At 36.1% G+C, this 27,286-nt stretch overlaps 1 protein-coding gene across 1 annotated transcript; it reads right to left on the bottom strand.

Moving 5' to 3' along the window:
- Positions 1-1,019: 1,019 nt before the first annotated feature.
- LOC110019838 (mitochondrial fission protein ELM1-like) lies at positions 1,020-26,872 on the bottom strand. Its single transcript, XM_020717689.1, is given in 12 exon segments — positions 1,020-1,298; positions 2,475-2,583; positions 2,667-2,760; positions 3,044-3,107; positions 3,194-3,306; positions 6,891-7,001; positions 7,004-7,022; positions 7,372-7,521; positions 7,766-7,862; positions 25,162-25,400; positions 26,406-26,503; positions 26,506-26,872. Coding segments are annotated over 12 exon segments (1,266 nt in total). The 5' UTR covers positions 26,576-26,872; the 3' UTR covers positions 1,020-1,196.
- Between the last annotated feature and the right edge of the window lie 414 nt (positions 26,873-27,286).

Below are 27,286 nucleotides of genomic sequence, written 5' to 3'. Positions count from 1 at the left end.
TGTAAATATGTAAAATTATTGGACAACTAAACAAGCAAATCTTAATCTTATTTTTATGCAATATGAATTAAAAATTTAAATCAACTTAAAATAAATGAGTTTTAAATTGAGCATTAATTGAATTTATTCATAAATTTTAATTTAAAATTTAATTGATCTTATTCATAAACATTAAATCAAGTTTATTAAAAAATGAAATTGTTCATAAATGATAAGAATAATTACATACATGACACTCAAAACATTGCTATTTACAAATCAAGCACCCGAGTGATTTTTTTGAACGATCAAACCAATGCATTTACACGTGCTACGATCAAACCATTGTGAATTTGAAAAATGAAGGAAAGAGATTGCTTAATTTGTTGCCAATATAATGAATCAAATAAAAAGTTTTTCATGCTCGTGCATTTAAGAATTGAGCATTTATAGAAGTATTCAAACGTGTTCGATTAATCAATTACACAAACATGAACAAACTCTCATCAAACCGAGCTATGAGTAGTTTATCAAACACAACCCTAGAGTCAGTGGATTGTTTTGACATTTTAATCAGGGATAACTATCACCAGTTTGATCAAAATCAAACCGATCCTACCATTTTTAAGAGCGTTGAGGCAAGTGGGCCTCATCGCTCTAAAAAATAACCCAATCACTGTATTATAGTAAGGCCCACATGCTAAGTGGCAAGTGCCCACTAGACTCCGAACGCAAATCTGCGTCCGGTGTCCTGAAGGAATAAGCGCTCCAATCGACAAGGGCAAACTGATAATATCTTGAACAACTAATAATTTAAAAGGAAATTTAGATACATACCACACAAATCTCATGCATTCACATATGTACAACCAAAAATACAATATTTAATTAAGCATGTAAATATGAAAGCTAAGAATTGTGCGGTAAGTGTGTAAACGCCCCAAAGAAGAAACTAATTGTAGTTTGTTGTATTCTTAAAATTACTGGGGAAAAAAATGCATGGATGGAAACTATGTAACAGAAGAAAGAATTTTACAGAACACAGAATGAAATCATATTGATCACCAGTGTTAATTATAATGAAGAACTCATAAGCAAATTATACAATGCAGTGTCATTTTATTTTACAACTGTAAGAGAAAAACACAATAGAAATATGCAAAAGCTGATTACAAAAAATGAGGACTTTTGTAGAGATTTTGCATCAGAGAAACATGCTACCGTCGTAGACTCCACCCTCGTTCTGCAAGAGCGGTACGAACACGCAAAGCAACCTCGGCAGCATCGTTAAGAGGAGGATAGCTCCAAAATTTTGATATCTAAGCAGGACAAAAAATAAATAAGTAAATAAATTATAAGTAAAGATCAATCAATTGGTTAAATCACAAAATAGTCCCCTGTTACTCGAATTTGGCCAATTTAATCCTAGAATGTTGTATCGTATATATTTAAATCGGTGTGCTAATGTTTAATGATGAAAAGAATCTCGAAAATGCATTTCTGGCTTCATGAACAATTACCATATCAGGTAGTTTACAAGGTCGGACATAACATATTTAATTCATAAGACTCATTTGATTCCTTGTAAATAGAAAAACATATTCTACAAAATGATCATTTGGTTTTCATTAATATTCAGTATGAAAGTATAATCATTGGTTTTAAGTGAATTTTGAGAAATTTTGTTAAGTTCAAAATTAATTTCGGTCCTAATTAGAATTAATCAAATAATGGATTTAGCAAACTTTATCAACTTTTAAAATATTATTTCTAACAACAAACAAACAAATGAGCCTTAAAATGTCTTTTAGGGTCATTTGCATACATACCGCCCAATTCCTATGGCTACACATATCTAACATCTAAACTTTACTCGTTACATTTAAACCACCCAAATCTTTCATATCACGGCAAAAAAAAACTCCATCTTAACTTCTAAAAACGTGAAACACACCCTTACGTGCATGAGCAAGATGCATGCATGGATAAATTGTAGTTTAGGTGTTAGATATATAAACACATAAAAATTAAGCAGATGTATGTAAATCATCCAATTCTTATCATCCCTTCCAACGCAGAGATGCCTGACTAGATAGACATATTACCAAAGAAGACTAGAAACCGAATATAGCTTTTTTTGAGGGGGGCGTTTACATACATACCACATAATTCCCATGTATTTACATATCTAACACCTAAAGTTTGCATTTTACATTTCTAATACCCAAAACATTTATATCACATCAAAAATACCACTATATTAACCTTCATATATGTAAAAATTGAAGTTGAAGTGTTAGATATGTAAATAAATGGGAATTGAGTCGTATGTATGTAAATCTTCCTTGTTTTTAGAACATTATATATAGTTATAAAAACTCAAATTCAAACTATATTAAAAAAATGAAAAAATTCACATCCCTCTACTGGCCAAATTGAGCAAATTGCATCGAAAATAACTAAAGCAAATACGCAAAATGTAAAAGAGCACTTACATCTTCCAGTCCTGTAAATGGCCTAACCAGGCCCCTCTCGCGCAACGTTCGGTGGAAAGCAGAGAATTTCCAAGTGCAACGTTCCGCTCCAATCACATAAACAGGTTTCCTACAAAATCAATAGCCACATAAAATGAGCATTGGTAAACAACTGGTAGACAACATGAACAGATTTCAGGGAGAGCAAAATACCCCGAGCTACAAGCCTCGCTCAACATGCTTATAGAGTCAGCAGTTATGACAAAGGCATCTGCCCATGCCAGATGTCCCATATGTGGGTTTGGCCCTGTCAAATTCACAATTTTGAGAAGGAAATTAAATTTAAGGGACATTTGCATACATACAACACAATTATTCTTATGTATTTACATATATAACACCTAAAAATTCATATGTACCTGCACAACACTCAAAAATTTAACATTACATAAAAAATACCACCATCCCTACCTTTTTAAAAGTGAAATATACAACTTTGGGTGTTAGGTATGTAAATATTTATAAACTGAGTGGTAATTATGTTCCCTAAATTTAAATAAGAACAGATGTAAACAAGGAACATAACTTACCCGTGCCATCCCATACATAAACCTTGGGATCATCGCCAAGTTCTTTCAATATAAAGGCAGAAATCTACAGATAAATATCAAGCAGATTGTAGAGCAAATGGATTAGACATAACAAAAGAAAACATGAATTATCGGTTAAGAGTATGATACCTTTTGAGGAGTTCTCCGAGAGAAAGATATTCTGACACTTCCACAGCTTGGTAAAACATTCTGCAGTGAACCTGCCAATTGAATGGCAAGGTCTGCACCATATTTACAATGTCCTATAATATACACATTTTAAACAGTTTTTTAGTTGGTGAAATTTTCAGCATGGTGATACATTCAAAAAAAAAAAAGTAGGAAAAATATTATTCCAGTTAAAAAGAAAGTATAAATAAGGGCATTTACAGACATACCACCCAATTCCTTTGTATTTACACATCTAAAACCTAAAGTCTATTTTTTTACATTTATAACACCCAAATCATTCATATCACATCAAAAATATCATTTTTTAGACTTTTAAAAAGTGACATACACTTTTCGTGCATAGGTAAGGTAGCATGTTAAAATTGAAGCTTAGGTGTTAGATGTGTAAATACATCGGAAATGGTATGTATGTAAATATTCCTTATAAATATAATATTATCATTCTTTGGAAGCTTCAAAACTAAAAATGCTTTATTAGATTAGATCCTTCAATCAAGGCATAGAAATGAGTTATGTTACCTGTAAGAGTCTACCTTCATTATAGCTGGCCAAGTATAAAATTATTCCAGGGTATTTGAATTTATGTTATTTATGTTACTATATAGCAGCGCAGTATTGATAAATATCAGCCAAATGCCATTTATATAATTTAGAGTAATCTTATCTATAGATAGCAATGCTGTAAGGAAAGGTCAATAATGACTCTGGCCTGCCTGCATTTTTTTTAAAGTGTTTCTTTTAATCATCATGATTGAGGTAACATAAACAGCAACAACTGCCACCAATAGACAGTAGGGGCATTTAATACATAGCACCCAATTCTTATGTATTGACATATTTAACACCTAAACTTTGCTTTTACATCTATACCACCCAAATTTTCCATATTACATCAAAAATACTACTTTTTAAATTCTAAAAAGTGAAATAGAGCTTTTCATTCATAAAAAATACGGTATATATGTAAAAAGTAAAGTTTAGGTGCTAGATATGCAAATATATAGGAATTGAGTGGTAAGTATGTAAATCGTCCAAGAAAGCAACAATAACATATGGCTAAGTATTGCACCATCTGTACCTCAGCAACAGCAATAAAAAAAAGTAATGAGACCAGCGGGAGCAGGGAGTGCAATCTACGAGTGGGAGTGCCATAAAATATGATAAGCATGACAACTGGGCCTGCTCAAGCCAAGCATGGAAGAGCAGCCCCAATAATATGACTTCTACCACAACTGTAAGCACACCATTAATACGTATCATCAACTCAAAGAGAATATCAAAAAGTTCATCCGCTAGAGCCAACCTCAATCAAAATACTCATACAAATACATTTTCCTACGGGAGGAAAACCACCACAAGAAGAGAAAAGATGACAAGCAAAATCAACACCACCAGTACAAGTCTCATCCTCTCAGGGCAAATCTACCACATTACTCTAAATGAATCGACACCAAAAAGGATTTGTAACATCAATTCCTATTTGTAACGAATCTAACCTCAAAAGGGTACAACTTTGCAAAACGTATCTGCTGGTCATCCATGCCACATAAACCTCAACAAGCCCAAATCTATCATCAGAAGTCCGCTTACAATGAACCTTAGGAGAAAACAAAGGTTTACCTATTGTGTTGTTGCATTCATGTCTCACTAAATTTCAAGTTTCCTCCTAGAACTAGTGTTGGAGAGGTGAAATGTAACCAACAAATTGCCCAAACCTACGAACTCACCAATCCTAATCATACCCGACAATAAAATTCAATATCTACGATGTAATATTTTAGAACTAGAGCACCCTTCATGAGGGCATCAATATCAAATAGGTTATTCTGCTTAAGGATTTAGTTGACAAAGTAGGTTTAAAATAAAAATATGCTCCTTTATTCACTTTCAAGAATTTGATCTTCTCATTCCCAAATCAAATCTTAAGTACCTATTCCAAAACTTAATAAGAATTTCATAGTCAATGGTAAAACCGGTCATCTTCCCTCATAACAGACTACATCCATGATGTACAACTCTGATCAACAGTCTTAAGGATAATCATGAAATAGTTGCTAGTCAGACTTCCTTCACTGGATTAAGTCATAAACACCAATTCTAAAAAGATAAGATCAATCTTAAAATGATTTTGTGTGCAATTCTATATGCTACTGCAACAACTTCACAAAGAAAAGAGTAGTCATCCACAAACTCTCCCTTTTTCATGAGCAATGTGTAGGAAGTGATCACTGCAAACAACAGGCCTTGTAAAATATGGACTTAAAATCATTTCTGAAACTGACACACACACAGAATACAGTATATATATATATATATATATATATATATAATATAGAGAGAGAGAGAGAGAGAGAGAAAGAGATAAGTTGCTTATTTTTAATATCCAGTGAAATGTTTTATTATATCCCCCCTCCCCCAACAAAATCAGTTCGTCTTAATTCTTCTATAATTTATCCATCGATATAAAAACTACGTACAATTTCCCACCAACAGTAAGCCTCTTCTCCATAATAATTGACATGAAAGTGGTCATTGGCCCTTCAATCAACTTCAATATTGATTCAACCATAAGATAGCCATCGATAATAATATGTAGACCATCTCAGGGATTACCGTAGTACCATGGACCATCTTTACCATCATATATTTGCTTGGACAAAAATTTATGATGATTATACTATGTAAAAGACAATCTGCCCAATAAAGTTGTCTTTTATTTTTCTAATAATAGATCCAATAAGGTATGGCCTTGTAAGATATTGATAATTAATACATCAAAGAGTATTCCATTCCCATGAAAAAAACATGGGAAACTAATAGAAAGTAGCTGCATCATTATTGTCTAATGGACTGTTTGGTAGCCTCAAGATGAGTGGAAATAAGCATCCTAACAAAAACAATCGGTCAAAAAAATTTTATCTCAGGTATGCCTACGTAGGTAATTATATTATTTACAAGATGGTGAAACCTGCAATGCTTTATGGCGCTGAATATTGGCCTTTAAAAGAGAAGCATAAAACAAAGTTAAGTGTTGTTGAAATGAGAATGCTTGGGTGGATGAGTGGCTTAACACTTACAGACAAAATGCGAAACAAATCTACATGAAAGAGTTGGTGTAGCTCCAATTGCAGACAAGATTAGAGTGAGTCATCTTAGATGGTTTGGTCAAATTAAATGTCGACTATCTGATGATCCGGTTAGGAGAGTGGATGTTTTAGATTCAACTTATGTTAAGAAAGGCAGAAGTTGACCTAAAAAAACTTGCGCATATTGTATAAAAAAGATCTTAATCTATTAGAATTAAATGAAAAAAATGTCACTCAATAGGACACAATGGAGAAAAAGGATTCATGTAGCCGACCCCACTTAGTGCGATAAAGGCTTTTTGTTGTTCTTGTTGTTTGAAACATTGAAAGAATATAATTATGAGGAACTTGATGAATTCGCTGGATACTAAATGAATCCATTCACACTATGTTTAACAAAATTACCTCCTCACAAACCTGATATCAAGTACAACATCATCTACAATATTATATATAATAAAATTTCAAGCTTTACAAAAGAAGCTGAATTAGGAGAAGCAAGGGAAAATCAAAGTTTAAGCTCCGCATATAGCAACAATAGAAAACAAATAAACAAACAAAAAAATTACTTGTTGGTCCTCCAATGTTAACCACAATCAAGGGCTTTGGCAAAGGTGCTAACTCGTCATGCCATTCAGAAGCAGCAATTCGTAGTGCAGGTAGTGCAGCAGAATCAGCAGCAATGCACCCAATGTAAGAACCTTTAAGCAAAATAACAAACAATAAGAGGTATAGAATGGCAGATTAATTAAATGATTATAAATTGGGAAATTTACATAAATAGCACACAATTCTTATGTATTTACATATCTCACACCTAAACTTCCATAATTACATGCACCGTCTTTCGTTACTTTAAACATTTGCATGAAAAGGTATATTTCACTTTTTAGAAGTAGTAAGAGTGCTATTTTTTATGTGATATTAAAGATTTAAATGCTATGTGTGCAAATAAGAAAGTTCAGGTGTGAGATGTCAATACATAAGAATTGTCTACGTATGTAAATGCCCCTTACAAATTTCAAATTAGGTGGAAGGACGGAAACAAACCACATTTTGGCCAGGAGGTTCACGGGGAGTTATCCACCACCGAAATAATCGAGGAACCTCTTGCTGTCCTCGAGGGGTTAGAGCATGATAATCATGTTGAGGGGCTACTACCAAGTCGAACCTATCCAAACGAGATCTAGGATGTTGTATCTAAGAATAACCAAATGATGAAGAATCAATAGCATGAAAAAAATAAAACAAGTAAATTATCATATAAAAAAAGAATAAATAGCCAACTGGATGCATCAATAAATCAGCAGATCCTGCAAACATTACAAATGTTACAGCATGAAAAGATTGAAATGGAACAAGTGATTAAAAATTCAGATTAAAATGGAATGATTGTGTTAAAAATTCAGACTAAATTAAAAAGTTGCATTAAAAATCCATATACCTGAATTAAGAAAACGTTTTGGGGTGCCAAACGTTTAATTGAAGCAGCTATAGAGATAGTATCCCATCCAGAAGCAACAACTAAAAGAAGACCTTCCCTGAAAATAAAAGTTTGGATGTCTCGATCAGGGACGTTGTTTCATAATGAATCAAGAGAACAATTTCAGAACTTGTGAAACAAAACACGATTATGTTAATTGTAGAGAGAAGCATAACTACAGTAGAAATAGAACAACTCACCATGGTAACTTTAGAAATTGCAGAAGACCAAAAACTGTTTAAGTTATAACAAACCTAAGGAAAACCAAACTACATTAATAGTTTATGGAGCCGATTCTAATCGAATTAATCTAGTCCAAGTCCACCAAAAAGAGTAAGCAAGTCGGACAACTCCTCATCAATTATCTTATATGAGCTATTTGAAGTCAGCTTTATGAATCCTCATTTTCCACTAATTTTAAACATATTCTCTCAAACCTATTTAAACAACTTCTATAGAAGTTATTTTAAGTATACCAATTTATTTCATAAACATTTGAAGAAAATTTTATTAAGTCAAACAATACGAACTTTCAAAGGCATCCTTTACAACCATCAGATCAAACTTCATTTATCTATTAATATGAATTCTATGGAACTCTGAGTATATCAGATTCTACAACCGCATTTCAAATGAAATATGTGAAAGTCAATTTATGTTGTTGGTGGTGCCAATCAATTTAAAGATAATACATATGTGCTCTTTGAGTGCAGATTTCCTTTCTGATTTTAGTGAGAGGAGTTACATTTATTTGTTTATTATTTTTTGTCCCTCTTGGATCAATATTGGTTTGTCATCATTGTTAAACAGACAAAAATAATGAGCCCAAGTATACAATCATACATTCTAGATTGGTTCATTAGTGATTTAATAATAACAAATTGTTTGGGGGTATCAAATAATTTGCAAGTGATTGACCAGTTTATTAATCAAGGAGCAATCACGAAGATGCTGGACCTTTGGCCAAACAGGCATGAATCTCTTGTAACCAGGAGACTAGTTTCAAATACACAAGTCAGCAATGCAACTCCTCGATCAAATCAGAACCGTTTCGATCAATGCTGAACTGATTGATGAAGGTTCGATCGAAGCATTACAATTGATTTTTCGTTTATATAATAGGATGAAAATGAGGAAGGAGTGTTATCCTCGTGTGTGTAAGCGATCGGGAGAGCAGGAAACGAGCAAAGGAGATGAAGCATGAGCTAGGGCTGCCTTCGAAGGGGTAAAGAAGGGAGAAGAAGACAGGAAGATCGAGAGAGGAGAACAAGTCTACACAAAGGAAGGAAGCTCATATCTAATGAGCATTGGAGCGGCAACTATGTGCAAACAACTCTAGTGAGGCAATGAAGGCAAATCAAACTTGGTCCATGCTCATGAAAAAGTGTGTGTAGGTGGAGATTGCGAGATAGGGAAGAGAAACTGATTCATTTGAACAGGCCAGAGTCTTCGCAAGCCTCGCTCGAGTGAACGGAGAGCAAGAAAAAGCATACATGAACTCCAAAGGGCGTACTCGAGCAAGTACGTTTGAAAGAGATGAAAATGAGAACCACAAATAAATCCCATTCAACAAGCTTCAGGGTAGGCAAGAAAATGAAAAAAAAAGAATAATAAACAAATGAAATACAATAGAACATCTAACAAAATTAGAACGTATTAAAATTGGAGTAAAATTAATACATGAGCACGTAAAAAATTCTGTGACATTTGCATGACATTATAATATTAGGCCATAACATATATATTAGTCCATTAATTTCTTGCAGTAGTAAAGCCCAAATCAATTATATATTGGAAAAAAACTTATAAATAATAACACCATCCAAAACACCACCAACATCCACATGCATAAAACAATGACTTAGTGTTGGCTTTATACAAAATTTCTTCCCATCGAAAGTCATGTTTTGATTGATATATTGCCGCTTCTTTTGACATAGAAAAAAATCAGTGCAAAAAATCTTAATCAAGAACTAGTTATAGAAAGCCTCATAAATTAGTAGAAACATAAATAGATTTCAGAAATATATATATTCGGTTGGAAAGATGCTTCAAGCACTGTTTTACTCTCCACAATTCATTATTAAGATGTTAACATTAGAATCTAAATTCTACATGAAAGTTTGTAATTCCGCAACTTGCCCTGCTCACACAATATTTTACTCTTGTGAATTGTGGTGCATTCTTGACTTGCCATAAGTGTGATCATAAATATTGATGAAAAATGTTTTAAGCTTGAAAGATGATAAAAAATCTACTAATAACCCAAGTTCTTGAGTAAGAATTTAAAGTTAGGCTATAAATTCTACATAATAGTTTCAATTCCTGTCATTATGTGTACTCTCAACCACTCACAGTATACACTTCAGATTGCCAATATCTTATTTTGCCTTTTGGTTTCCATGTGAGAATTATATCCCAAATATCTTATTAATTGAATGTAAAGCGTAAAATCATTTATAGATAAGTAGGAATGAGGCCAATTAAAAACGGTAAGTACTAGCAAATCTTTAGTCAGAGCGCATGGGCTAGACCTGAAACCAAGGAGCATGCTAACAAGAATTGGAGCCCTTTGGTGCTGTCCCCATTGTCTTTAAAAAAAGGAATATTTAAATAAATATCACTCAATTCTTATGGATTTACATATCTAATACCTAAACTTAAATTTTTGCATATAAGCCAATTTATCTATGCATAAAAATCTGTATTTCACTTTTTAAAAGTTAAAATAGTTGTATTTTTTATGTGATATAAAAGATTGGGGTGGCATAAATGTAAAAACTAAAGTTTAGATGTTAGATATATAAAGACATAGGAATTGAGTGGAAAGTATGCATATGCCCCCAAAAAAAGCCATAAATCTAAGGGCTACTTTCAAACCGTTGGTCAGAAATGCGAGTTTGGCGATGTGTCTTCCAAGCAAACATAAACAAAATGAATGATTTTGCAGTTGGAATATCAAGTGTAAATCAGCATCCAGTTATCTGGGTGGAAAATCTAGATTCTAGGCTAACGGTGCAAGAATGCCATATTACAGCAACCAAAAAAAAAAAGGCAAAACAAAATTTATTTGTTTCCATAAACCTATAAGCTTTATATCCCCTCTTCATGGCACGGTCTAGAGCATTTAAGCCAATTACTACCACAAAAATTAAATAGTCAAAATCAACTTTCACTTCATGGAAGCAAAAATAATTCAACTTGCAATAGAAGATACCTAAAAAATTAAACAAATGCTAATTCCTTAAATTTTAAGATTTAGAATCTTGAAGCTTTTTAATTCAAACATTTTTAGCTTAACAGCGTTATGGTTCCCTGTATTTTAAAATTGTCATTTTGAAGTTTTTCATTTCTTAAAATTATCAACTTGTTTATTCCCAGTCACAGCATTGTTATGCACCACTAAATAGCAAAATTTTGGTCCTTCGTTTGAACTGTACTTCAGCTTTCTTGTCCTTGTCTATACTTATTATATTCATTTTGGTCCTGTCTAACCAAAGATCCCATAAGCCTGAACTTCCTGCTGGAAACAACTTAAAGATTTTAGGGTATTTGTATATTTTGGTAACGGTAATAATACGGTCTGACTAGTGGGATCTGACAAAATATGGTGACTAAAATTTTGAATTCTAAAAATATGACCAACCATCATAAAACCAAAAAAAATAATTTTAAAACTAACTAATAATAATACAAAACCACATGCATGTCTTGCAGAGCCCTTCAATTATACACTTGGCTGATCAACAAAGCCAGTAACTTATTCATTAAAGCTTGCGCGTTAAGAGGAGTGAATACAGACTTTTTTTCTCCATCAAAATACTATAAAATTTATTCAATTACATAGCAAAATAAATCCTAGGGGCTGTTTGGTTTAATTTTTATGGAACAACAATATTATCAAGTTGATAATGTTATTTAGATGAATGTGTTATCCTTAAATAAAAGATGTTTGGTTCACTGTAATCTTGCTTAAGGAATAAGTACAGTAATGATCAAAAGGAGATTGTAGCGTTTCTTTTTTCTCGTTGAATTTCTTTTAGCCTTCAAGATTGTTGTAATCTAAACAACGCAATATGACTACCATCTGATTACCTAATTTTAAGAATAAGTTGATACATTCCAATAAAAATATAAACAACTAATCCCAGTCATACAAACAACCCTGCCTGGATTCTATTATAATCTTTGAGCAACAAGGGTATTATGAAGCGGCAATACTTCTAGATCTCAGAGAAAAAATCACTTCAAGATGCCTTAAGAGCCTTCCATCAAATCCATAAAAAAAAGCATCGATCTTGAAGCTTTAGTCTAAAATCCAACAAACAAACTCAATCACGCCGCAACACTAATCAAGCCATCCTATGGCTTAATTTCGATCTCAACCAATACTTATCTGAAAGCCCAAGGGTTCCACCCATTTGCCCATCACCCCAAGAACAATTTTTTTTTAAATAGATCTCAAAGACAAGGTGCCTCACTTCTTAACTCTTTAATAGGTAAGAGGACCAAAATAACCTTCAACTAGGATAATTTTCAACGAACATAATTCTCAAAAGAAATGATGAACCCTCCATCCACCATATACGTTAATCAAAGTACTAAACTACCTACCATTCAGACTTAGCTCTATAAATATACTCCCTTTCAGGGGAATGTAAGGGGGCTTGTGACTTTCCCCCTAATGAGGGCGACTGTTTTATCAGTTCTAGAATTTCATACATTAATTTTAATTTTTATTGACATTTGGATCAACTGTTAACTTGAGATTTGAAAATTCAACTCAAACAAATTCCCAGGTTTAGCCTGATGACCTCTACCTTTGCTGATTATGTGCAGCGTAGAACATCCAGCTTGAAACAGTACACAACACAAATTCTATTGCATTCAAAGATCATTTTCAACACGTAATAATTTAGCAACGTCTGTAATAAAGCATCCCAATATGACCAATTGCAGCCCAAAACCAACAGCATGCATCCATGTGGAAGCATTCCACCATCCTCTAACAAGAAACATGGAAGGCCACCCCCACTCCTCATTGGCAAGCTTCGAACACTCTTCACATTTTAGGAATCATTCTCATTAAGGAACTTTTGCCCTCTCCGTCAAATTTTGGGTTAATCAAGGAGGCTCTTCTTTTAAGGGGAATTCTAGCAATGTCCTTTTAAAAAGACAATAATGGCGGTGTGGAGCCAACATACATAAACTTCAAGCAAAGGATGAAAGCATGTATTCTGACATACTCCATTATCAAGGTTCAAAGAACATCAAAAACATAAATTCATCATCCTTACCACTTGACGTCACTTCAATGGTTGCTCCCTATTTGCCTAGCCTTCACCTCTTTATAAAAGCTCAATGCCTCATTGTTTAAAACTCTCTACACAATTGTCACCATTGCCTAGATAGATCTTCATTAATAACCTTAGAGTTGCTCCTAAAGAGGGAGCCTAAGAAGGGCATGTAAGAAAACACATCTTAACTCTTCAAAACCCCCTCGAGTGAATCCCAACAAGTAAAAAAACAAAGCAATCAGTATTGGATAAGATCTTTACTAAACATCCCAAAGAGCAGCTCCCAAAGAACAAGCTACGGATGGGAAAATACGTAGACAAATGCACTGCCTACTAAAAAGTTCTCATGAGATCACATTATTGCATGAGGTCCATGAGGCAACGTCAGCAATCAAAGCATAGACAAAGATTAACCAATTATATTGAGTTTAAAGACAACTTCATAATAGCTCCTATGTGAATGATCATTTATTTCCCATACCTTTGAGTGACGTAGCTTCTTTCTAACAAAAATGAGAACGCAACTCCATATATCTAGACTTTTAACAGCTCGAGCAGAAAGAAATAAGAGAAGCTCCATGCTTCCTAAGGTTATGAACCACTGGCAAAAACAAATAGCAATCCCGGCTCTGCATATGGCTTCAGCCAGCAACAAAGTGTGTGCCTCTACGTACAGCAATGGCATCCACACCAAAATCAATCGTGGCACCTAAACCTAACGCAGTGCCTGAGGGGGGCATACTGCTCACACCTCCTTTTGCAACTGTGTCAATGATGCAGAAGTTATGTCTCAACAGATAGAATAAACTACAACCATACAATTTTGATACTTATTAAGCTCTCTAATCACCGCCAAAAATAATTGACAAGAGAGCCCTAAAGCATAATAGGCTCAGCCAACAACTAAACATCCCTCCAAACACCAAGCTTAGTGTTAATATCAAGCCTTGAATAATTTTCTTATTTAAACGAGTTCTTTATTGTACCTTCTTTCAAACCAGAGAAAATTACCTTTCACAAACGAAAAGCATGACACGACATAATCCTTCATTGTCCTATAATGAAAAAAATGACGGGATCAAAAAACCAATGATCAATCATCGCCACCATAACAACAAGAACAACAAACTTTTATCCCAGGACACCGACAGTTGTCCTCACAAACTTAAATCAGAAAACAACATAAGCTAAACCCTAAAACATAAAAACACATATAAATAGAAGAGGGCTAGGCGAGAAATGAAAACAAAAAGAGGGGGGGCCATGCTCATGAAGAGGAGTGGCCTGTCTAGCCTCCCGCGTACCGAACCATCTCCTGTTGAACCGGTTGGGCCCAGTTCAATCTCAAGCCCCGTGTAAGTTTCCCAGGATTGGGGGAGCTTCAACTTCATTCGTCGAAGCTTCTGGCTCCTCGTAGCACGACGTCATGTCCTCTTGCATGGCGATTAAGTAGATGTTGTGGTTCATTGTTAATTCACATGTTTACTCATAAAAATTTTCTAACTACTAAATACATCAAAGATAAGCTCGAGCTTGAGATTATATAAGTAATCACTTAATTAGAATTGCATTTGGGCACTAACCCTTATAGGGTAGGAGTTCTCCTTGTGTTCTCAATATCATGAATTGTTGTTTTCAGTCCCAAAGCACATGAAAAATCAGAAGAGCTCACTAATCTACTAATTTTAATTACATCATAAAATAGGGTTATAATCTCTAATGAACGCTTTGGTATCGAAGCATTCATAGACACACCAGGGCCTACTTCTATATTTTGTATATCCACATCAACAAAAAGTTACCCATCTCTATGGAAGTCAATGTTAAGCTGATTTATCTAATTGAACTTCATTGTCATGATCGACTTGTTCTTCTAAATGAAAAAACAATAGAATTAACAATAGAGTATGCGAGGTGTTAAGAGGCGGAGTGATATTCTTCCAAGAAAATGGGGATATAGACATAGAAAGTGCATTATTAGTCTTTTTTTTTTTTTTTGCATATTTCTCCAAATATTGAACTAACAGGCATTCTTAGCCAATTATGACTATTACGAGGCATATAAAATCAATTTTTTCTTTGGAAATAAATTTTGATTTTCATTTCAATTAATTTTTTAAAATAAAATATCACAAATATATAAATATAAATATGTGTGTATGATTATAAAGAGGCTTATCTGATTAGATCATGTCACTACATACGAAATTTAATAAAGCCATAATGATAGAAATCGTGCAAAAAATGTACCAACTAATCGTTAAGTCTGATTTTGTAATTTCGATCAGAAGCTCATGAGTTTCATAAAAAACTAACCAAAACCAAAAAATAAGAGTTTGGGATCAGTTTCAGTGCAACCAATCCCCCAAATTTGAAAAACATAATTAAAAGAAATGGCATTAGGAAATCAAGCAATATTTTCTTCCTTTCCGTACTTTGCTTCCTTGCATTGATTTGAGAGCAAATATTCAAATGATCCAGTGTCACATTTGCATATATCAAATTATTATTGACTTGCCTTTATTGGTTCTCCATAAAGACAACCTATAACACAAACTCTAAAGATTTTAGTTTCAAAGCCAAATCCATGGGACCACGACTTTCTTCTTCTGCAACATTTTCACAAGCTCCTCGATCTTGGGGAAACGAATGCTAAACATTAAAAGTTGCACCCATGGAATTGCATCCTCAACTTACATGTAGGGTAACCTCTTTGGAATGCACAACACCTTACAACACAAGTCTACATACAAGGAGAAACAAGAGAGGAGAGAGACAAAAGAAGAGCATAGTTTGATCAAAACCAAAAGATCATATGTATATGTGTGTGTGTGTGTGTGTATATATATATATATTAGAAAGCCCAAAAATGCTAATATATTAACCAGAAAGAAAGATACAAATACAATGTGTTGGAGGGCCCAAACATGGCACCCTGCCCACACCAAAATCACAAGGGGTTCCAAAACTAAAAAATACAGAAAAGTACATTAGAGACAAAAAAAATGCCTAAAAATGTTGAAATACATAGTATCAGGTGACTACAGAGCAACCCAATTTGCTTTTGCCTCTGCTTCTGGTTCTAGGGAAGAAGCAAGCTAATAAGTTGGTAAGATGATTGTCATTGTCAGTAGTAACCAATGTATCATCCAATATGTTCCTGACCTGGAGTCGGCCTCCATTCTTTTTCTTCCTCCTGGAATAGACCTGTCATTCCTCTTTTGAAGATTGGCTCATCTGATCTAGTTTTAAAGTGTGTTGGAGATGTGCAGATAGTTGAACATTAGAAGCAACTACATGTTGTACCGGTTGATCTGTTATTGGATCAAAGGAGCCCTCTCGTGTTTCTTGACATGTATGTGAGACTTCTTCAATAGCAATCTCTCGTGTTTCTTGACATGTATGTGAGTCTTCTTCAATAATAGTGGATGGTATAAACACAACTGGATCTGTAGTTATAGTATGTTGTTCTTCTTTAGGAACTGCAGTGTTGAGAAGAAGATCAGGTTGTATCTTCTCACAGGAATAATAGGTGGTTGTTCTATAGCGATATTCGGTCTTAGATGAGGATGCAAACGATAACAAATAGTAGAGTTGTGGCCAAACATACTACAATGAGAGCAATAAGGAGAGTGTGATTCGATTTCAACCTTTTGCCAATATCCGTTGTGAGTGGTTCCAATCCACACCTCATCCGGAGCTGGTTGAGTGATATCCCTCAACACACACGCCACAGAGGGTCTGGTGACAACAAGCATAGGAATATCAATCCTGAGAGGCTTACCGTAAGCAGTTGCTAAGGAGTACAGAATTTCTAAGTTGAACAGATATAATTTTAACCCCGAAAATTTTATCCAAACTGGAATGATAGAGGACTCCGCTTTTGGGTCGAAACCAACAGTCCACTTCAGAATTTTCATATTACGATTGTCGGTCTTGATAGCTTTCCGAGAAAAAATGCGAGTGTAATCGACATCATGAGATAACTAAATCAGTATGTGTCGACCGCCAAGTAAACAAATATTTCAATTGCCCAATAGGTTCATAGTCTCAAAATCTTTTCGAATGATCTCCAGTTTTGGGTGACCATATAGAAATTTTCCCACTAGAGCAAAACGCCAGAAGGACGCGAGAGTACTGGTTTCAACTTCTGTGAGAATAAGAGCAGACTTTCCATTTTTTTTTCCCAGTTTTTTTATGAAGGTGTGATCGTCACCACCTTTAAAAGCGTCGTGAAAAGATTGAGGAACATTGCAGGATTTGTCAATATGAAAGCCAGACTCTAAACCTGAAAGAGGAGCACAAGTAGGAATAGGAATGTCGCCGGCAAGTGCAGTGGCATAGGAAAGGATGGTGGATGTCGTCCAAAGCAGCTAGGGGACTGCTGGAAATAGGCGAGCAAAACTTCGAAGGTAGTAGAGCTGCGAGTCGTCGACTGCGGGTGAGAGACGCGAGCCGAGTAGGAATTGGCTGTCGGGCGTTGTCTGTCGGGCAGGGCGACAGAGGAAAAGAGACGACGCAAGTCGTCGACTACGGAGTCGGAAAGCGTGAAACTGGAGGACGAGAGTTGCGAGCGTAGTGGAATACGAGAGCTAGGAGCATGGTCGAGAGCAAGTGAGACGTCGTCGAGTGCGCGCGTCGTGGACTCGACGACTGGAGGACGTCTGCGAGAGCGTGAAACTTCGTCGCGGGAGACGACGGAGAGATATGAGAAATCAATGAATCACTGTCGGGAATCGCTAAGGAGGAGCGAAACCCTAGCAGACACTGATGTCGTTGTCGACGCCATCCATATATATATATATATATATATAATAGGCCTCATTAGTGTCTGCTAACAAGTGCCAATTACATGGTGTCAACGATTGGTTATTGTTTTTTTTTTAATTCGGAGTCGCCAACTTGTCTATTTATATGTCGTCATCATATGATTCACCTTTTCAAATAAATCTCCATCTCAGATTAGATAAAATGATCCTAAGAATAGAGATCTCAAATTAGATAAAATGATCCTAAGAATAGAGGAATCGAAAAAGATTGGATATAAGATGAAAATTGACAAACAAACTTTAAAAAAAATATGGAAGGCTTATGTATGGTAATTCTCGTGTGATAGGTCGAGAGCATACGTCCGAACAAGATAGAATTGAAATATCTCGAAACACGGTATCCACAAAGAAAATTCCTACATAAACTACCCATAACCAGAGAGCAAAAAAAAACATGTTTTGTTCAGGGATCAAGAACACTCTCAAAGGAACGTATGCATTTGGTTATTTACATCATTGGGGATACAAAATAATACTCTCGATAAAAATGATTTTGCTTACATTATCGTGATAATCAGTAAATAAGTCACTAAAATGATGGTTATTTCATAAAAATATCTCCATGCTTTCAAAGCTCTCGCTAAGTCACAGGACAGAGAATGAATTTTTCACATCTCAAATGGGTAGCGGCTCATCGACATACGAAGACTACGAAATAACCAAGTCGACTCATATAATCCAAACTATGCTTCCAGGGCATAATCGGGTCATAAGAGTAAAGAGTGAATCACCGTCTCCCAAATCAGTGGTGGTTTATCCGCAATTGGGGCCTACAAGACGACATCAATGAATTCACAAAAGAACGACATAGCTCAAAAGGGCTCAACAAAAAAGAGATAGGGTAATCATAATCGGTTAGAGATAATCGGGTCAGGATACCACAAATCCGTCATCCCAAGCTATTAGAACTCTAAGTCTACCAGGTCGTGATGGAAGTCGACCCAACACAACCAAAAACTCTCTGTCAGTAATCCATGAATTGCAACATCCAAGAGAATTTCGGTAGTTCTACGGTCAAAAAAGGGAAACTACTCTAAGTCCTATGACCCTATAAAGGTAGAGCTCAAAGAGATGAGGCTTATAATCGTCAAATAAATGACAAATATGTCATTGGAAAGAAAAAAAAGAGAGGTCCAGCTAAAAAGCTGAAACTACTCTAACAAAGGACTTATGCCCCGTCTGGGGTGGGGATGCCTCTAACACCCTAAGCATGTTAGACAACCTAAGCAGAAATCTATGTTGGGTCAGTCAGATTGAAGAAGCGCGGGGTTTCTCCTCAGGACATACAATATGATGTAATTATATAATCTTAAGCATGGAGGCCTTATTAGCATGATTGTAGATATACTCATGATAAGCAAACTATTTTAAAATCAACCTCAAGGTCATGCAGAAAAGTAAAGAGCAAGTTTTAATTAGTTGAAATATTTTAATCCTAAATTTTAATTAATCTTAATCTTTTATTATGATTTTTGTATAAATGTTATATTTTATAGTCCTTAAAGAGCCTAAATTATAAATTGTTTGATTCTCAGACAAACCACAATCAAAGAAAACAGAAATAGCAGACACAACGAGCAAGTTAAATCAAGTCAAACAAATAAATAATAAGAAAGGTCGGATGCTGTTGAATCGACAACATATTCCAGAAAAACAAAAAAGCGCAATCAAACTTTGCTTATACACACATGAACCTAGATTCTATACATCAATATCAAAATACAAAATTAAGATACGAGAAACGAACATCTGCTACTGGTCTCCGCCATGTGATTCTACGCCTCAAGCCTAAAAAATTGTGCTTGTATCTTATTTTCGCTACAAACTCTGTCTTAAAATTCTAAAAGTACATAATAAAGTCCAAAAAACAGACTCGAGCTGCAAAACTGAGGTTAACACAGGTTATATCATGCAATGAGACGAACCATGTCTGATGGGAGAAGAGCTTAACACCTGCAGCAAAGGCGTTAGCAAAAATCATTTAAGCTCATCCCTGTTGGACATGACTCCTTGCAAGAAGATCACCCCTAATATATTATTGTGCATGACTAAAACCTAGCAAACACACAAATGCAGCACACAAAAAGATGACTAGTTAGGGCACAAAACAATAAGAAACAATAGTCAGACATCGAAAAACTACCTAAGCACCCTGGTCATAGTCTGGGAAACCATCTAGTGCATAGAATCCTATCACAACATCTAAGTATGTGCATAGCGCAAGGTTAAAATTTAGTTGTATGACTTTAACAGGGTCGTCAAACCAGCCCCATCCTAAAGATCTAATGGATCTAAAATATGTCACTGAAGGGGATGACATTTTAAAAGGTGAGGCCTCAGATATGACCTAACTTATATAAATTTTAAAGTAAAATGGATAATACATAATAGAAAAGTATATGTTTTATAGTTTTAAAATATGGACAAAAAAAAACAGGTTCGTAACATGCAAATGACATACTTTAGAATCCTTAGAGTCTTAGCAAGTCATACACAAATTGGTCATAATATGAAAACTCGTATTGCTCATTGAGCTATCCTCGCGAGCAAATGCTTGTTTAGGTATTATGACCAACAAACGGGTCACTCATCTAACGAATCAACTTGTCATCCAAATGAATTGAGTGATGTGTATACAAGATGCAAATATGAGATGGCATGTCACGATCGCTCAAGCGAACATGTATGACACACTAAGTGATTGAATATAATATGAATGTTCCAACATTCGTGAAAATTCATATTGCATCCTAAAGGAGGTTTAACACGCTAGAGTCACTTAAGCGAACATGTATATCGTCTTAAACAATTGAGCATAGTGTGAATGTTCTAACAGGTATGAACGTTCATACTGCGCTCCTAAAGTGGTTTAGCACACTACGGTCGCTCAAGCAAACATGTGTAGCATCCTAAACCACACCCAAGAACATATATCATGACATATGACTTGCAGACTCGATGTAATTGCGCCAAATGTGACAAACATATGCGAGACAAGCAAGGTGTGCCAAATATGCAATGAACATATCAAATGCAAAGTGCAAAAGCAATCCAGATGGGCCAACCAAAAGGATATGGCCAGGCCGACCGATATCGATCGACCGATCAAATCATCTGACGAGGGACGACCGATCCAGTCGGACGATACGAAGCGGCCGGTCAAACCGGCCTAAAGCGATCGACTGAGCAGACTGATATCAGTCAACTGATCGAGACATCCAACGAGGGACAACCAATCAGACCTAACAGTACCAAATGGTCTGTCGGACCGGCCTAAAGTGGTTGGCCGAGCTGACCGATATCGGTCGAACCAGCCTAAAGCGATCGACCAAGTTGACCGACACTGATCGATCGATTGGGGCTTCCAACGAGGACAACCGATTGGGTCGAACGATATTGGGCGACCGGCCGAAACGGCCTAAAGTGGTTGGCCGAGCAGACTGGACCAAACGATATTGAGCAACAAGTCGAACCCGCCTAAAGCAGTAAGCCAAGTTGACCAACATCGGTCTACCAATCGAGGCATTCAATGAGGGACAATCGATTGGATAGAACAATACCGGGCGGCCAGTTGAACCAGCCTAAAGTAGGTGACCAAGCCAATAAGCATGCAAACTTTATCATTTTTAAAATGAAAATTTTAAGGAAATAAACATGCAACATGCAAATTCACTTAATCACATTCCGGTGGCGAGCCGAACTATTCCTAGCAATCTCAGATGAGGTCTATAGTGATGATGAAGTCGTAGATATTGTCTATTACGAAATGTAATGGAGGGCCTACCTCTAATTATACGACAATGTGTAGAGGAGCTTTTCCGTGAGAGAGGAATGTTCGCGAAAATGAAGATTTCTTTCATAGACATATCCTTCACGATCTAGGGAACGAGAATCAAAGTAATTTTCTCGTTCTCTAGATCATGGTAGCTTCAACTCATTCACTAAGGGATGAAGTCATCGAATAATCACGGGGTTGCTAAGTTCCCGACCAATTAGGACAATGTGATAAGGTTTTAGTGGAAAACTCTCAGATTCATAGGGGGTAAATTAGCAAAAAGCTCCCTAACCTATCAGTCCCCTCTAACACAAAAATCCTAGCCCTAGATTCTCTATCACCAGACCTAGGTGGCTTACTAAGAAGAAAATTGCAAGATTTTGAAAAAGTAATACCTTCGTGATGGTTGGAATAGTGTGCTCTTGGCTTGCTCCAACCTCTGACTCGCTCCGGCCAAGATTGCTTCGCTCCTCCTCCAAAGAATAAAGAAGCTCTCCTTTCAAGGAGAATCCAACGAAGCTCTAAGTGAATCCCTTACGTTTCCTTGATTTCCCTCCATAAAATGAGAACACCAGCAAAAAAAACGATCAGAAGAAAGAAACAAATGAAGATAATAGGGAAAAAAAAGAAATAAGAATTTGAAGAATCGCACAAGAATCTCCTAAAAATCCCTCACAACTCTCTCCCAATATTCCTTAGCTTCTCCACAGGCTTGACATGGCGATCCTTTTGCTCGATGCACGACCCACCTACTTAGCAATGCGTTTGCTACAACATCCGTCGGATTGAGGCCGCATAACCGCTTCTCCAATGGACATTGATCAAAAAATGGCAAGAGTTCCTCTACTTTTTGGTCTTCTTTCACAAATGGCAAAAGAACCAGGTTAAAAATTAATTATCTGGTGATTAAGAAACACACATGGTGGATTTTTGGGACGAGCTACGCCGGACAAGACAAACTGGCGTGGTCACGCCCGAGATCTGGAGTGGTCACACCTACTCTCGTGAGTGTCGCGAGTGAAGTTCCGGAATGGTCGCGCCTGAGAGCGGCATAATTAAGGAACGCATATGGTTAAAAATCCGTTATCCGGTGATTAAGGAACGCACATGGTGGATTTTTGGGACGAGCCGCGCTGGACAAGACGAACTGGCGTGGTCACGCCTTAGATCTGGAGTGGTCACGCCTACGCTCATGAGTGCACGAGTGAAGTTCCGGCATGGTTGCGCCTGAGAGCGGCGTAATTATGCCCAAACTCTCTGTCTCGCAGCGTGGTCATGCCGCCCTCTGGCGCGGTCATATCGAGGGTGAAGGGGTGGCACGACACAAGCGACTTATGGCATGGTTACACCCGTTTCAAGCGTGGTCACTCTAAGGGGGAAGTGTGACCACACCTATTCCAAGTGTCAGTTAGAGCAATTTTATAGCTTGTTCAAACCGCCGAAGGCTCCAAATAGGCGGAATATGGTCACTAAACATTAAAATGGGTATTAAATATATCCTAGATCGTAATCATCTTCATTTCACAGTGAGCTTTCCCCGGCAAGGCTGAATCGGTGTTGATCCTGATTCCGTGCTCGAGACACGTACCAGAAAATCCGAATAGATGTCTTGGACTATGAGAAACTGAACACCTCACACATACGACATCAAAAGTGGTCAACAGTCACAACTGTCAATAGTTGAGTTGTGAGTTAGTGCCTATATAGGCAACGAACAACTCCCTCTAATCAGAGCTTACATATACAATCAAGATAGTGCAAGGCTCACTGCTACTTCAAATAACCTTCAACAAAAATGGGATTACGAGTCTTGCTCGCTCTGCAACCAATAGAGCATGAGCCACAAAAGAAAACTATTGGGGGCAAGTCCAATGCTAATGCTAATTATTTCAACCTTTACTTTAGCAAAAAACAGAATCACAAGCCTTGATAACTCTACGAACAACAAAACATGAACCACAAAAGAAAAATATTGAGGTCCAAGATTATAGCTTGCTCATCCAAACTCATAAGACTAAATAATGAAACTATTGACCCACTTAATAGTTGGCCCTATGCCAAATTCTGCTAGTTGGTGAAAAAATGGACCCAACAGGTCAAGCAAAAAGCCCGACCGAATCAACAAGACTAGCAAAAATGGATGCTATTTCCAATTCAAGAACAAAAAGGAGCTTTATAATCACAAGAACAGGTTAAAGCAACATTCTCCAATGATACATTCAACCAAAAATAATATCCAAGTTAATATCCTAAGAGTGGTTGTGGGTTTAGAAGATACAAACTAAGTCCCTAAACAATAATAAATCAGAATAAGAGAAGTGACTAGGCTATTTATTTTTATTTTTTTTTTAATTTTATTTACATGAAATGCCAAAAAAATGGGGCAATGCATCCTTATAACAAACAAGGTATCAATTAATCTCAAATATCCTAACAAGCTTCTACAATCTTTGTGCAGTAAGGGGGAAAACACAACGATACTTGTAAATCCCAACCATTGGATCCCTTTGAGATGAATAAAAACCTTTTGATCAAATCCATAAAATAAAACACTAGTCTTAAAGCATCAACCAAAATATGGTACATCAGTTCAAATCACACACAATAACAATCACAAAGCCATCGTACAACCTGATTTTAATCTCCAGCAGCATGAATCTTAAATTCAAAGGGCTTTATCTATTACTTCAGCACATCTGACGGCAAAATGATCCAATGAGAATCGTAAGGAAAAGTGTCTCGCTTCACAACCCTACGATTGACCAGAGAACCACAATAATCTTCCATGGTGGTCATTTTTGTCTAGTGGGGAAATAAAAAACGAGGTGTCCCCAACATCTACCATCAATGTCAAGCTAAGCACTGAACTACACTTACCCTCACTTTTACAAATGCCTCTTCCAAAGGAAAGCAAGGGTAATCCTCGTTACTCCTCTCAAATAAAGAAAATAGTATCCGTATTTTGAGTCATCGCACTTTATTCCAAAATGGGAACAATGTTGAATTAATTTTTAATTTGTATTCGCCTTTAAGCTCAGTCATTATTAACTTGAGCATCACAAAGCCTTGCTAAGACAAAATCTGTATAATGGCTTATTGAACATTTATTTTATTAATTGTGTGTGTAGCGAGACATTGGGTACTCAAGCCCACTAACCCAAGCTCTATTGAGATTCAAAGACCATTTTTGGCATGCAACACTAATTTTATGACATTGAATCAATTTGGAGACTGCAAACACCAAAAAAAACTTTAATGTTATCTAAATAACAAGGTTAGTTCCATGCCACTGAGCAAAATGGTCTCCTAATAAGTTCAATATAAGTCCTTTTTTCTACACATAATTAAAAAGATTTTTCCGAAAAAGCATTGCTCGCTCATGAATAAAAAGTAAAAAGAAATAATAGACTTTCAAATAACTTGAAAAGAAAAAACAGAAGGTAGCCAATTGCATACTTCTCAAAATTTTCTCGAGCAATTGAGGCTATATGCCTTGCATCAGCTTCTAGAATTGTTGACAAACCAATACTTCCACCATTTTGGGCGGGAAAATAAGACATCCTTTTTCCTTTTGACATCAGGGCAAATTTCGAGTTTCCTAGCAACTGTTTGATTAAGGCATCTATGATTTTGTGAAAGGATAAAGGAAGCCATCTTAGCCACACGTTATATCCTCCTCTTGGTCTAACGGCATGCTGCAAAGTTCATTCAAATTAAGAGATTACAATACCAATAACTTCAAAAACCAAATATATAAGAAGTTTAAGAGCTAAGAAAACCTTAAAAAATGAGACCATTTACCATATCAAAAGTGCTGATGATGTATAACTAAATTCTGCACAATAAATGGTTCTTGATATAAGACTAACTACGGTGAAAAAAAAGCAAGCAAGGGATTTCAATTTAAGTTGCAAAAAAGAAAAAAAAAACATAAAGAAGGCAAACAGGGGACAAGCTGAAGTTTTTTGGATGTAGGTGAAATAGCAAAAACCAGCTTAAACATCAAACATGCAAAATAATTACGACCTCAGGCAAAGTGAAAACCTATCATGGATAATACATTAAAGGAAGATTTACATACATACCACAAAAATTCCTATGTATTTGCATATCTAACGGCTAAACTTCAATTTTTACATACATGTCACCTTACCTATGCATCAAAAGGTGTATTTCCCTTTTTAAAAGTTAAAATGGAGTTATTTTTTATGTGATATAAAAATTTTGGGTAGTATAAATGTAAAAATTAAATTTAAGTACTAGATATGTAAATACATAGGAATTGGGCGGAATGTATGTAAATGTCCCATCAAATTAAAACATATTTCTAAAGTCAGATTCTAGCTTCAGGCTTAGGCTCATCATGTATTATGCAGCAAAAAGATATAATAAATAGATTAAATGTAATTGTGGCACTAGTTGATTAAGGTTCAATATGCCTCTCTAGTCTATGATACTCATAAGACTCATGATCAAGAATTTCCACTACCTTCAAAGCCTGCTAATTCTTCTAACTCCGATGAATAGATATCAACATAACCGTCCTCATCATCTACTGCCTTTACTATGTCAAGCCATAAATCTAAAAAAAAAACTAAACAGAGTAGGAAATTTCTTGATACATATTACATCAAAATTTCCAGGGAAAGCCAAACATCGTCATGGATGAGAAAGGCATCAAGAAGAGAAAAAGAACTTACATATATTGTGAAACTATCAAAGAGCCCGAGCGCACGAATCAAACCGATGCACTGGTTCTCAGCTCCGGCAAAACCGTTCCCAATCACGACCGCACGTTAACCCCGCCTTCGAAGATTTCCGGCATTCCCGCCGATCCACTGGTCGGTTCCGGGAGCCTTATAGGCCTCATCGAGAGCTCGGCAGCCAAAATCTACGACCCACTTTGGACCCTGGATATGCGTGGATTGGCGTTTCAATGTCGATCTTCTGTCCTCTCGAATTAGGGTTTCTATGCGGAAGATTGAAAGGCACCGAAACTCGCGAAGAACTTGCGCGCCAACATAAAGGGTCTCGCTCGCTCGCGCTCTCCGCTATAATGTCCGTCGCGCCGCGGGCAGTCCGTTAATGCCGGTCGAGTACCTGATGCCGCCACCGTAAATGTTAAATAGGATTTATGAAGTCTGAAATCCTGCTTACAAGTTGCTTTGTCTATTAAGAAGATTGAGTACATCATAGTCATAGAGGGGATCAAGGTAGTAATATGGACACAAGACACATAAAATTACTTGAAAGTTGATCAGAAGTTTCTAATGATGTGATATTCAAAGTGCACTATTCTTAATCATAAATTCATTTCATCATGCTCGCGCCAAAGCATAATGATACGAGCTACCGTTTTGTTCGAGACTTGATTGAACAAGACTATTTTTTTTAGAAGATAGATACGAAGGGGAATCCATCATGCATGTTCATGAAAGTACTATTAGTCCAAAAGTTCACATATTGCAGGAGTTTGGTGAACATCCAAGCACATGAGATGCTTAATGTATCTAGAGAGTGGGGGTGCGTAGACAACAATATCAGTCAGATAATTTTGAGTTTGGAGCTTATTTAGTCATTT

This window comes from Phalaenopsis equestris, unplaced genomic scaffold, assembly GCF_001263595.1.
Source record: "Phalaenopsis equestris unplaced genomic scaffold, ASM126359v1 Scaffold000084, whole genome shotgun sequence".
Taxonomy (NCBI): Eukaryota; Viridiplantae; Streptophyta; class Magnoliopsida; order Asparagales; family Orchidaceae; genus Phalaenopsis; species Phalaenopsis equestris.
The sequence above is the reverse complement of the archived record's forward strand: the minus strand, read 5'-3'. Positions and strand labels throughout refer to the sequence as shown.